The sequence below is a fragment of the Copadichromis virginalis genome, linkage group LG13, assembly GCF_057382275.1.
Source record: "Copadichromis virginalis isolate Kocher_CV1m ecotype Utaka linkage group LG13, C_Virginalis_male_GT1.1, whole genome shotgun sequence".
NCBI lineage: Eukaryota > Metazoa > Chordata > Actinopteri > Cichliformes > Cichlidae > Copadichromis > Copadichromis virginalis.
The window spans coordinates 19,010,831-19,023,621 of NC_140630.1; the positions used below are offsets into that span (position 1 = coordinate 19,010,831).

General features: G+C 41.5%; 1 protein-coding gene across 5 annotated transcripts; it reads left to right on the forward strand.

Annotated features, from left to right (window-relative positions):
• Positions 1 to 455: 455 nt before the first annotated feature.
• oga (O-GlcNAcase) lies at positions 456 to 12,286 on the forward strand. 5 transcript variants are annotated; one of them, XM_085477771.1, is made up of 19 exons: positions 542 to 1,081; positions 1,515 to 1,566; positions 1,659 to 1,756; positions 1,882 to 2,012; positions 2,110 to 2,281; positions 2,379 to 2,477; positions 2,579 to 2,863; positions 3,517 to 3,675; positions 3,780 to 3,967; positions 4,198 to 4,473; positions 4,562 to 4,765; positions 5,243 to 5,417; positions 6,851 to 6,904; positions 8,302 to 8,387; positions 9,497 to 9,601; positions 10,413 to 10,504; positions 10,585 to 10,777; positions 10,874 to 11,033; positions 11,313 to 12,286. In XM_085477771.1, exons 1-19 carry the CDS (start codon positions 916 to 918, stop codon positions 11,447 to 11,449), a joined length of 2,832 nt encoding a protein of 943 aa, XP_085333897.1. In that variant the 5' UTR covers positions 542 to 915; the 3' UTR covers positions 11,450 to 12,286. The 5 variants fall into 5 exon arrangements, with proteins under 5 accessions (XP_085333901.1, XP_085333897.1, XP_085333898.1 ...); XM_085477772.1 differs by having other exon boundaries at positions 4,198 to 4,458; XM_085477773.1 differs by lacking the exon at positions 6,851 to 6,904 and having other exon boundaries at positions 543 to 1,081; positions 3,780 to 3,968; positions 4,196 to 4,473.
• The last annotated feature ends 505 nt before the right edge of the window (positions 12,287 to 12,791 follow it).

Consider the following 12,791-nt stretch of genomic DNA (forward strand, 5'->3'; position numbering starts at 1 on the left):
AAGCACGCTGTGTACTGTGGAAAAGTATAACTGGATTATCTTGACGATTTGGAACAAAGCATGCGCATTTTGCTGACACAGATCATAAACAGATGAGCAGCACCTCCCCTGTTTGAAAGTGGTGTTGGAGCTTAGCTGCATTCCTAATATGGGCTGGAATTTAAAGATATTACACAGCCGGCGAGATGTTCAACGCAGTCGACCAACCGAGCGAATAATTGCCACCCTCTTGTGTATTTGATAAATACGTGCACACTTTGTATCCCCGCTCATTGATAAATGAGAGAGATTGATGATGTTGTGGGTAATCACGCATAAACCAATCTGTTATTTAGCTTCATTATTGCTACATATCTGACTACTATTAAGTGTATTGAGTAAAAAAAACGGCTGTCGTTATAATTTTGATGTACATTTTGCCCACAACTAGTTACAAAGGAGGCTAATCCTATCATGCCGTGAACTGAGGTGTAGGCTATATCTTTAACTGTGTAAAATCTTTGCGGTGTTTTGTCACGTACATCTAGTTGTGACTGGTTTGAACTGGTTTCGTGAGCATGCGCACTTGGTGTAAACAGGAAGAAACGACGTAAAGTAGGTCAAATCCACCCATAAAGAAGAGAAAATGCACGGACAGCCACGAGCGAGTGTTTGGTTTTTGTTTACATATTAGCCAAACTAAATGATGATTTGTATCACCTGATAGTAATTTATATCACAGCTTGTAAAACCAGTCAGGGTCTTCGTTTCGAAAACTCGATAGATTCCTTGCGTTAGCTAACATTAGGCTCAGAGTGACGCGGTTTATTTCCACCAGGTTTGCCTGGCAGCATTCGCCTGCTGACCTACATTTGAAAATATTCCCTGGGTTCGTCGCAAATTTCGTGACTTTTGTATCGAGCGAAACGTCGAAAAATGGTTCAAAAAGAAAATACGTTAGAGACTCCTCAAGTGGATGGTGAGCCGAGCCCCAGCCCAGTCTCCGGAGAGCCTTGTGCAGAGGTCCCTGGCCCGGTGGAAGAGACTGTGATCGGAGTCGAAACGACGGGCCTCAGAAAATTTATAAGCGGAGTCGTGGAAGGTAATGTTGGAGAAAGATTATGTATGTAGTTTGGTATCGTCACATATATAAATAAATAATAAATTTGTATCTTAAAATGCAAATATGCTGGTTAATAAAAAAAATTACCCTTTAAAATTTCATAGGCTTACGTGTATATACAACACGATCTAGTTAATCGCATACAATCAGAAGCTAGGCGTCGAAATGCTGCAGTAATTCCGCTGTCTGTCTGTACATGATGAACACAGTGCTACACTTCATGAATTTAAAAGGGACGTCTTTATTTGGGCACATTCCTGAGTAATTCAGAAGATCAGTATTAAGCAGATTCAAGCACGTCGGCACCAAGGGGCAAACTGTCGAAGCGACTAAGCAGCTCGCTGTGCATGCAGGAAACGCACATTAGGACTGCAGGGTGCGTGGAAACTGAATGTCGTGTTTTCTAACGCAGGCTTTTATGGGCGGCCATGGACAATGGAACAGAGGAAAGAGCTGTTCAGGAGGTACTGTGGATCATTTAAGACTGCATGTTGACAGCATTATAGCAGGGTAACTCGGATTGTTTTAATGAGTCTGAAAAAAATGATTTTCACAGGCAGCAGAAATGGGGACTGAATACATACCTTTACGCACCCAAAGATGACTGCAAACACAGAATGTTCTGGAGGGAGCTGTATTCAGTGGAGGAAGCAGGTGATTACCAAGAATGTCGTTGGGGAGACGGGGGAATGATTGTATGATACTTTTAAAGTGAGCCAATTGCATATTAATTATAAATGCACAATAATTTACACTTTTGTCTTTCTCCTGTCTCCTAGAGCAACTCATGACTTTAATCGGTGCTGCTAATGAGCATGGGATAGAGTTCATCTATGCCATTTCCCCTGGATTAGATATTACCTTCTCCAACCAAAAAGAGGTTTCTGCACTCAAGAGGAAACTTGATCAGGTATTGCAGCATTTTTATGAAGAACACATTGAAATCCTTCTTGATGGATATCTACAGCAGTTTTCTGTATTTTACTATGTCATTTCTTCCCTTTCAGGTTTCACACTTTGGCTGCAAGTCCTTTGCCTTACTTTTTGATGATATTGACCACAACATGTGCCCTGCTGATAAAGAAGTGTTCAGTTCTTTTGCACACGCTCAGGTTTCTATCACCAATGAAATCTACCAATATCTTGGCGAGCCTGAAACCTTCCTCTTCTGTCCCACAGGTAACTTGTTTTCCTTGTTTTTTGTACCTGCCTTATTTGCTCATTTTGTGTGTGTTTGCGCTACTTGCTCACTTATTTTTCTCACCGTCAAATTCAGAGTACTGTGGAACATTTTGCTACCCAAGTGTCCCTCAGTCCCCTTACCTCCACACAGTAGGGGAGAAGCTCCTGCCTGACATTGATGTGCTATGGACAGGCAAGTCTAACAGTTTTCCTTGAAATTGCAAACCTATTCATACATGTCTATGTTGAAGACTTAAAAAGAATAATTATTTGGATATGTTGACTTTTCTGTAGGCCCCAAAGTGGTTTCCAAAGACATCACAGTGGAGTCTATTGAAGAGGTGTCAAAAATCCTGAGAAGAGCCCCAGTAATCTGGGACAATATTCATGCCAATGATTATGACCAGAAGAGACTTTTCTTGGGTCCCTACAAGGGCCGCTCCACAGAGCTCATCCCCAGACTGAAGGGAGTCCTCACCAATCCAAACTGCGAGTTTGAATCCAACTTTGTAGCAATCCACACTTTGGCCACCTGGTACAAGTCTAATATGAACGGTGTGCGCAAGGATGTGGTCATGAGTAAGCAACAGAGACTTCTTTCTTTTGTTTGTTTAGTTATTCTGCAAATTTCAAAGCATACCACAGACAGAAAAGATCCAGCTTGAAATGAGTGGGTAAAATGTACTTCATTAAGCAATAAGGAAGGAGGGGAAAAATGAAGATCAGTATCAAATAATTTTATCAAAACCCTTTATGCCTTTGAGGCAAAGGGGTAATTTAACAAAAATAAAACACACAGGGTTTTGAAAATTTGGGTGGGGGTGTACTTATAGTTAGCTGGGGAAATGTAACACCCGATGTAAGGTTTATCGAAACTAGGAAAACATTTCCGCAGTCTGGTTTTAATATACTATACATCTATTTAAGCTAAGTAATGCTTATACAAGCGCACATGGAGTGAAAAGAATCCTGAGCATTGGATTTCTTAAACGCCTTTCATTAAGTTTAGGCCTCAGCTCCTCATATCAAAGTCTGAAGTCATGGGTAGGTACACAATCTTTAGTTACAAGGATTTTAAAGTTTCCAAAAGTGTCATTATCAGTATAATGCTTATTTTGTGTTGATGCAGTATACTCTCAGTATGAAGTTACTGTCATCTTGCACTGAAATCCAGATTATTAATGGATGTACTTCTCTGTTTTTTTTCTCTCCCCACCTTGCCCCTTTACCAGCTGATGGTGAGGACAGCACCGTTTCTATCCAGATTAAGTTGGAGAATGAAGGCAGTGATGAAGAACTTGAGACAGACATGCTCTATAGCCCACAACTTGCTCTAAAACTGGCTCTCACAGAATGGCTTGGGGAGTTTGGTGTGCCTCACCAATACAACAGTAAGTTTAATCTCCATTAATTTTTTTTGTTAATAGAGTTTTTAGCAGCATCACCTGAAATGCCTAAAAACCATACCGTATGCACTGACACTCTGTTCTCACAGGCCGGCAGGTGCCTCAGAGTGGTGCCAAAGGCACGGGCATAGATGTGTCATCCATGACTGCTCCCTCTCTTTGCTCCTCAACAACGGTCACAACTGTGTTCCAGCAGCCCATCATGTCTCCAGCAATGCCTGCTCTGTGCCTGGATCCAATCTCACTTCCTTTGGCAAAAAGACCTCAGGAGGAAGAGGTGGAGTTTGCATTATGACACAGTTGTAGCACTTGTGTGACCTTAACTCAATTGCTAAAAGTACTTGTTTTCTGTTCATGCAGCTCATCACCCAGTAAAATAACCATTGGGTCATTGATTAAAGGGCTAATAATGAAAGTAATTGTCCTCTTTATAGTCTGGTACAATCCAGACAGAGGATTGTACCAGACTATCTACAGGTACTTTAACTTTTTACTGGGCATGTGCAGGTGGAGGTGGAAAAGAAGGATTCAGATGAGGAGCCCATGGAGATGGTGGTTGAGAAGCAAGATGAGGCAGAGCCAGAAGCCGAAGTCGACCCAGAAGAGAAGCATGCAGGTCCTATTTTAGCTGACAAGATGGCCGAGGACCTCAAACCTATGGATACAGACAAAGAGAGTCTGGCAGAGTCCAAATCTCCTGAGGAGTCAATTCAAGAGGACTCTGGTAATGATATCGCCCCTATGCAGACAGATGATCAGCTCAAACAGGTGCTGCAAACATTAGTGAGTCATTTCTCCTTTATATCTGCATTTGAAGGCAAAAACCAAATTAAAATGCTTGCAAAGTCTCATTGCTGATTTGGGTCCACAGGAAGTGTTTGTACCAGGGCCCAACGAAAAGGCACTGTTCACAGCAGAGCCTCTTACCCTGGAGGACCTGTGCTTGCTGGCAGAGCTCTTTTATCTGCCTTACGAACATGGACCCAAGGCCATGCAAATGTTAAAGGAGTTCAACTGGCTAAGAGCCAACAGCAGCGTCGTTAGTGTCAACTGCAAGAGGAGAGAATCTGAAAAGGTGGGTGATTTTACTGAAACACGCACATGGAGTGTGTTCAGAGAAGGAGGTCCATTAGATGGCTAGTCTGTTATCAACTAACCATGCTGTTCATGGTGCAGAAAACAAAATGGTGGCTGTGTAGTACCCATACTGCCCATTGGGTGGTGTGGTTATGACGGCAAATGGTGTGCTTGGACTACAGTTTAGTGCTGTGCTTTTTGTGTAAACTATGGCTTCCCTTTCTATGCAGCTTGTTTTGCTTTTAGTTACATATTCACACGTCACAGTGGAAAAGTACAGTTGTAAATAATTTCAACACTCATGGCCTATTGGGACACTTGTATATGATATGTCATAAGTGACATGAGTGGGGGTTTTTTTTGTTTTTTTTTGGGGGGGGGGGGGGGTTTCTTCCTGCTACCACAACTCTTAAGTGGTTTAATGCTTGCGTTTTCCACCAGTATTTATCTTTTTCAAACATTGTGTTGAACACAGGTGACCGAATGGCAGTCACGGGCAGAAAAGTTTGAGGAGATGTGCTGCTCAGTCATCCAGATGTTCACACGGCTATCTAATACAGCTAACCGCACCATCCTGTATGACCTCTACTCTTACCTCTGGGACATCAAGAGCATCATTTCTATGGTCAAGTCTTTTGTCCAGTGGCTCGGTATGTATAAAGGGAACCACGGGGTCCTTATTCTTAGAGAGCAGTAGTTTAGCGTAGAGTCCATTCAAGTGTTGTAATCCTTTACCATTCTCAGGAACACAGTTGCATACAAATTACTAAAGCACATCATTTAAAAAAAAAAAAAAAAATGAAAGAACAAACAGTGTAATGATGGCTCATTTAGCTGCATGGTTTCCATTCTAGACCTGGACTATGTTATTTTTAAGAATGATATGAGACAACGATCTGAATAACAGTAATATTTCTAATCTTCTGCATCAGTTAATGTAGGATTAGTTTTTGGCAAATATCCCCAGCTGAAATTGGTAGCAGGTTATTTGATTAGTTTAGAAATGGGTTAGGTCAAATGCATCACATTTAAATGGATATAAATCTATTAATTGCGCTTTAATTTGTTGATTTTTTTTCTTCTTTTTTCTAATCTGACTGAATGCTGCTTGCACTGCTGCTGTGCTCCCTTTTTATTCCACAACAATTTGCTCCATGTTTGTCTAAACTGAGTATCTGTGGAGAAAATGTCCCAGCAGGGTTACTGCTGCTTGCTGTGTATCCAGTAACATCACTGCTGCGTTCCCACACAGACACTTGCTTCCATTTCTCCGTCTGTGGGGATGGGCACAGGGGAAATCCCAACCCCCCTCCCTTCCTCCATGCCCTAGCGCGCACGCGAGCTTGGAGAGCAAGTTGACTGACTCACTGTGGAAGGCCATTCTGGTGCATAAACAAGGAATCAGAAATATCTAAATTGTCCTTAATATGAATCGCATGCATATATTACAAGAAGGTTGTTGGATTTTTAAGCTACTGAATCATGTGCTCACTCTGTATCAGAGGAGAATGCATCACATTGTAAAAGAGGATATTCTTTCTTTCCCTCCCACTTTCATCTCTCTCTTAAATTAGTCTTTCAGGTGATGTCCTGTGATACAGCATGAGTGACATGGAGTCTTCTCATGACATCTCCATCTTTTCATGGAGTGTTTGTTTGTTAGTCTGAAGCACCAGCATGGCCTGTAGGTTACTCCCTGTAACCCAGTTTCATTCACAGGTTTCTGTCCTGTCTGGCTATATGGTAAAGCTGAGGTCTCTGGCCCACAGTACACAGCAGGCAGCATACCCACACTGGCAAATCCACATTAAAAGTCCACACTGCTGGCTTGATGCTTCAGTAAATGGTCTTAAACGCTCAAGCCTCACCAAAGAAGTTAAAGCCCCATAAATATAGTTACCTGCATGAAGTTCCCAAATATTGACTTCTGCTTTTGCTATCAGCATTCATTTCATCAGTCCCCATATTTTCCCCCCTAGTGGAAGCTGTGCAGCCGGCACTTAGTCACAACCTCCCTGGTTATTGCACTGAGAACACTTACTAATAACTATTTTCTACTGTTTTCTCCCTTCACTATGTACAGATGGAAGAATCCACAGTACAAGTTTCTACTGCTATTGGATCGACAGTGGCCGATGTATGCATATGCAGGCGTTGTCTCATGTTCATGTATCAAATTGATCTTTGTAGTTTTATTTTAAAGCTAAAAATTTAAAAGTAAAGGAAAGATTTGGAGGAAAGCAAGCTGCCCTCTGGATGAAGTCACATTTTGCGCAGCGATTTTAAAGTCTGAATACTAAGTGTTAACTCCCAAATTTCTCTTTGGCAGCATCTCTCTAACTTGTTTTTTTGTTTCTGTCAGTAGGCCTGTAGAATTGGCTCAGACCAGCCAGATGCACTCACTCAAGGGACCTTACACTTGGTTTTATTTATATTTAATATGTAATATTTGAGTGGACTCACCCTAAAAAAAAAAAGGGGGGGGGGGGGGCAGAAAGACAAAAGAACAAATGTTCCATGTTATTCTGCATAAATGTCACAGTGCTGGATCGGTGCCGTTGCACTACATAATCGGCTAGTCTTTTGCGGTACCCTTTGTGGTTTTTAATCTGGATATCCAGGTTCCCAGTTCCTTCCTGTGGCTGCATCTGTATGCTGTGTTGTCAGTTCATCAAAGGAAATGTTTTGGGTATCAGGGAGAGATTTACATGTAAAGCACTGTTAGGTGTCCTGCACGCGCGCTGCATTTGTCTGGTCACATGACAGGGCTTCTTGTCAACCAGGGGTTGGTTTTTATTAGCAACTTGAATCAGAAGCTTGCTCATTTTTCTTTATATTGATTGGGTTTTAATAATAAGCAGAGAGGTCCTTTAAGTCTGGAAATGCTGATCATGCTGCCTCTCGTCTTCCTGGTTTTTAATGACTTGTGCTACCCCCCCCCCCCCGTCATGTGACAAGGCAGATAAAATGAGAATGTGACTTCACACAAGGTGCTAATATCAGTGGGGTGACGGCAGCTAAAGCTTACTTTGGTAGCCCATGGACGGATTTTATTTATTTTTTTTATCCCCCCCGCCCTTCCCCCCCCCCCCCCCCCCCCCTCTCTGTATTGGTCATGAAGTCTGTCAGCTTCTCAAATGAGAATTACCCTCCTGAAACACTGAAAATGAAAGACCTGCATCAAATAACTTGCCACGTGGACACCATGTCACATGGAGCTTTTGGGTAACGTTTTGCATTTACAAAGGTGCAGAGCAGTTTTTTGTAAAAGTAATGTGCATCTTGCACCAGATTCCTTCTAGCATATATAAGCTTTAGATGCTTGAGCCCCATTTGATTGTAAAATATATTCTCTACATATAATTCCAAATTGGGTCCTTTTTTTATGTTTTAATGATTAAAAAAAATAAAAATTCATAAATATTTTGCTATTAGATATATGACCCCCTTCATTCTCATCTCCCCACTCCCTTCATCTGTATCAGAGAGCCCCATCCTGTGGTAACAATGTCCGCTTGGCTCTGCTCCTAACAGGGTGTCGTAGTCAGTCCTCAGCACAGTTCCTTAGAGGAGACCAAGAGCCATGGGCCTTTAGGGGAGGTCTAGCAGGAGAGTTCCAGGTATCTAATGCACCGAATTTACAGCAATCAAATGGAAAAAAAAAAAAAGAGAGAGAGAGAAAAGAGTGCTGTGAGCAAAGGCGACGATGGTATTATGTGCATAGGTATGAAGGGGTTTGGTCTGTCAAAGGTGAGCTGATTGCAGTGAGTTATGCTCACGACATCCAGGCTCCATCCCCTCCACTTGATCTCCAAATATGTTTGTGCCCTGGCATTACTTTGGGATATTGGCAATATCTGTGAGGGGAGTGGGTGACCTGAATTCCATGCTGGGAGGGGAAAAAGACAAACAAACTTAAAGCCAGTGTTTGGCGTGGCATCTTCTGATTGTGTTGCTGCTTCTGATCAATTTTGGTTTCTTTCAGCAACTGCTGAAGGAGATGCTGCTTTTCCCTGGCGCATGCAGCGCAAGCGAGTATGGTTAGGTTTTATTTTCATGACATATCATTTCTTTGCAGGAAAGCACAGCGCTCAAAGCCAGCCCTTTGCGAGCGCACGCGCAAGCATCGCAGCGCCAGCGAGAACGCAAGCATGTACGCGATGAGAGAATTCCATGATTAAACACATCAGTCCAGTCTAAAGTGGTGTTTCCAGCCCAGACTCCCAATGGCAACCAAAATGCTGTTGAGTGACTCAGTTGGCAATCATTTAATTCCCCGTTTTGGTTTTTTGTTGCTTGGAGTTCTCTCGGTCTTTCTGCGCTAGCATCATTATTTTTCTCAACAGGAGGGTCCTGCGCAGCGAAGTATTGCGATGCCTTACAAAAGGGAAAGGAGCATCTCCTTCAGCCAGTAAAACCTTAGTCAGACCAAAACGCGAGCCTTTTTTTTCTTTTTGTTATGTTTGCAAATGTCTGTTTGTAGTTGGTGCTGTTTCTTTAGCGAAAATGAGAAAGAAGTGAGGTTTGCTCTTGTTGTCCACTGTCAGGTCAACAAGGAACAACAGTTTATATACTCAAGTTGTCTTCAGACTCCAAAGCACTTTTCTGTCTTTAGTTCCTTTTGGGTTGATAGTGGTTCAACTTGGCAAACACACAGTGAGGCAGTCAGCCAGACTAGCACGACACCTTTTCCCTGTGAAACTGACCCTCCTTATTTTGATATCCACAGCGATTGTTGCCAATAGATGGGGCAAACGATCTTTTCTACCAACCTCCACCTTCATTGCCATCCTCAAAAATCTATACCATAAGGCCGTACTTTCCCAAAGATGAGGTGAGATACTTGTTGTTTTTGTTTGTTTTGTTTTTTTTTTTGTTTTTGTTTTTTTTTAGTTAAGCCACACTCCTGTAGTCCTTTTTATAACAGTTGTCAAGCACGGCAAAATTGTCTTGTCTTGAAGGAATTTCTTTAGCTTTGGCACATTTACTTGTTAATTGATTAGGTTTGCTCATTAAATGTCACAAAACAGTTTGTCACCAGACCTCAGATATTTGTATAAGTATCCTGTCGTCTTCCCCTCATTTCACATAAGTGACAAAATGATGAAGCTGCAACATGTCTGTCTTGGACATCCACATGTTTTGTATGAAACTGATTTACTTCTGGAAAATCCCTTCTAACTAATATGTGACCATATTTTGTATTTCGTCACTTATTTAGTTCCTCTGAGTCTTTATTACATTATCTAGCAAAAAAAAAACCCCACCCTATAAGCAGTTTTTGCCAGGCCTTCAGCACTTTTTCAAATTTTGATGACCATGAAGCTGCGTATTGCCGACATGCGTTGAACACATTAAAACAAATGAAACAAAAAATGAGACTGTAACATTGCATTCACAGGGGATGTTTAAATTTAAAAATAAAATAAAAAAATGTGGGATTTATTATAAATGGATTTTTGTCTTTATATTGATTGTAGTGAAAAGCTACAAAAGTCTGGACCAATATTAATATAAACTGCAAGCTGAGTAATTCGCAGAATCCATATAACTTATGAGTCACTTATTCAAGTAGAGTTAAAGTTGCTAAACTTGGTGTGAACGCAACGGTTTCATTAACAGCTGTTATCGGTCTCATTATGCAGACTGCAGTCTATAAAATATGTAAAGAGATGTACTGTGAAGGCACGGAGGATGTACCATTCTCTGATGACGATCCTGACCTCATAGGAGACAGGTAAGAAAAGGCACATGCATTTGTTTGCAGTCCACACATTTCCCCATTCCTCTTATTAAGGCTTTAATCTGTGTTCACAGGTTAGTAGGAGGTCTCCTGACACTCAGTTCGGACTATGGGTTTGTGTTGGAGGATGATGAAGGGATCTGTGGTTATGCTCTCGGCACCGTAGATGTTAAACCCTTTATCAAGAAATGCAAATTGAGCTGGATTCCCTTCATGCAAGAGAAATACCACAAACCTGACTGTGATAAGGACCTCACAGAGGCTGAGGTATGCTTATAATCCATTTCTTTCTATCGTAATATTGAGCGTTATGATTGTGCGTCCTTTTATTAAGATTACTAAAGCACTCTTTCATTATTGTAGAAGATGATACTGAGTTTCCATGAAGAGGAGGAGGGTCTGCCGGACTCTTTCCTCTCCAACTTTCCCTCTCTCATCAAGGTTGACGTTCACGCCAAAGTCACTGACCCCAGTGTGGCCAAAAGCATGATGGGCTGTCTGTTATCTTCTCTTAAGGCCAACGGTAGGTAGCAGCCAATCGTGTCTTTAGCCCCCTGCCTCATAACCACTCCATAGAAGTATTGATTCATTAAGTTTATTTTTCAAGTTTTAGTAAAGTGGAAAACAAAGGTTCACTTATCTACATGTAATGTGTGCATGAGGCCAAAGTCCAAAACGACAAGATTAGAAGCCTAGATGACTGTTTTTTATCATAAAGGCTTCTTTACCCCTTTTAGATTTACTGTAAATAAACCAAGGGTAGTGAACTTTGGTTCTCTTTTCTGTGTCCTTTCTCTCTCAGGATCCCACGGCTCGTTCTGTAAGGTTCGACAGACTGATAAGCGAATGTTGGACTTCTATAGTAAGCTGGGATGCTTTGAAGTGGCCAAAATGGAGGGCTTTCCTAAAGACGTCATCATTATGGGCCGTAGCCTTTGAAGAAACATCCTGCAACAATGACGGACAGAGCGAGTTGACATAGTTTAAACGTGTTTGCTACCTTCATGAGAAAACTTTCATGGTGATTTTTATATCACGTTACCAATCTGGGCTCTTTTTAGGATTTGTGTGGAAGCACAGCGGATGCCTGTGCCCCCCCCTTAGATGTTTTGGCTCTACTGGATTCAGCACGTCGAAGGCCAAGGAGTGATCTGTAATCTCTTTCATTCAGTAACACATAAGTGGAACCCCTTCTCTGATCCCACTATTCCTTCCTAGGAGGAAGGAAGAGATGACTCCTTGAGACCTTCTTAACCCACCTCCCCCCCCCCTTTTTTTTTTTTTTTTTTAATCCAGTGGCCATTACATGAATTTTACCCGCATGCCTGAAATCGGCATCTGTATCTGAAGGCTGAGCTGTGAAATGAGGGTAGCCCGCATCTAGTGTCGTAACTACCGCTACATCCTGCTTTCCCAGATGTGACATGGAGAAATGGTATAGTCGTTGGCTTAGGTGAAACATCTTTATGCAGGATGTGAAGTGCTGTTTGAGAGTTTGCCTTTCGTTTTCACATCGTGGTATTTTCGGTCGCTCCACCACATACTTGGAGATGGATGCCTTTTTAGGTAGTGTGTTTCTGACAAAATTGATCTGAAGCACCGTGTGTGTGTGTACACATGAAGGGTGAACAGTTGTAGCTTTTTAAGGTTTTGCCAAGCCCTGAATTAAATTGTTGCCACAGGCCAACAAAGCAAACGTCAAAGAGGTCCTTTTGAATTTCTGTTCTAGTAGTAGACATTTGGAAAGCAATAAAAGCTTTCATGTGTTCATTAACATGTTTTTCAGCCATTGCCTTTTTGTTCCTTGCCTTATCATTTTAGCTTATAATTTCAAACACAGCTAGAGATGGCACGTTGACCTTGTTGTTTTTCAAATTCCAGAGATGTAGCCTCACACTCACAGTAAAGCGTCTTGGTTTTTGCTCTACCAGATCCATAACGCAAGCACAGAAACCCTTCAGTAAACTAAGCTGACTAAAAAGCTGATATTGTACCATTTTTAGTTAAGTTAAATTCTATGTTTATCTAATATTGTTGAAATGTTTGTCTTTCTAACTTTGCGTAGTTAAAATGTCAAATTTACCACAGTTTGTTTCGTTCCTGTTTGAAAGCACGAATGTTTAAATCGACACTTCCTGAGAGTAGTACACCACGGGACCAAAATGTGTTAGGCTTTTTGCGTTGCGTTGCTTTGTTTTTGTTTTTTTTTTTGTTTTGTTTTGTTTTCTTTTTGGTTGAAATGATGAAGAATCCGAAATCTTCTGTTCCTCCACTAATATGA

Bases quoted from the DNA above. Each gene is read 5' to 3' on its own strand.
- oga (XM_085477771.1), top strand. From the start codon at position 916: ATGGTTCAAAAAGAAAATACGTTAGAGACTCCTCAAGTGGATGGTGAG. The intron at 3,968-4,197 runs GTGGAGTTTGCA...GGGCATGTGCAG, and splicing joins AAAGACCTCAGGAGGAAGAG to GTGGAGGTGGAAAAGAAGGA. The intron at 11,034-11,312 runs GTAGGTAGCAGC...TTTCTCTCTCAG, and splicing joins ATCTTCTCTTAAGGCCAACG to GATCCCACGGCTCGTTCTGT.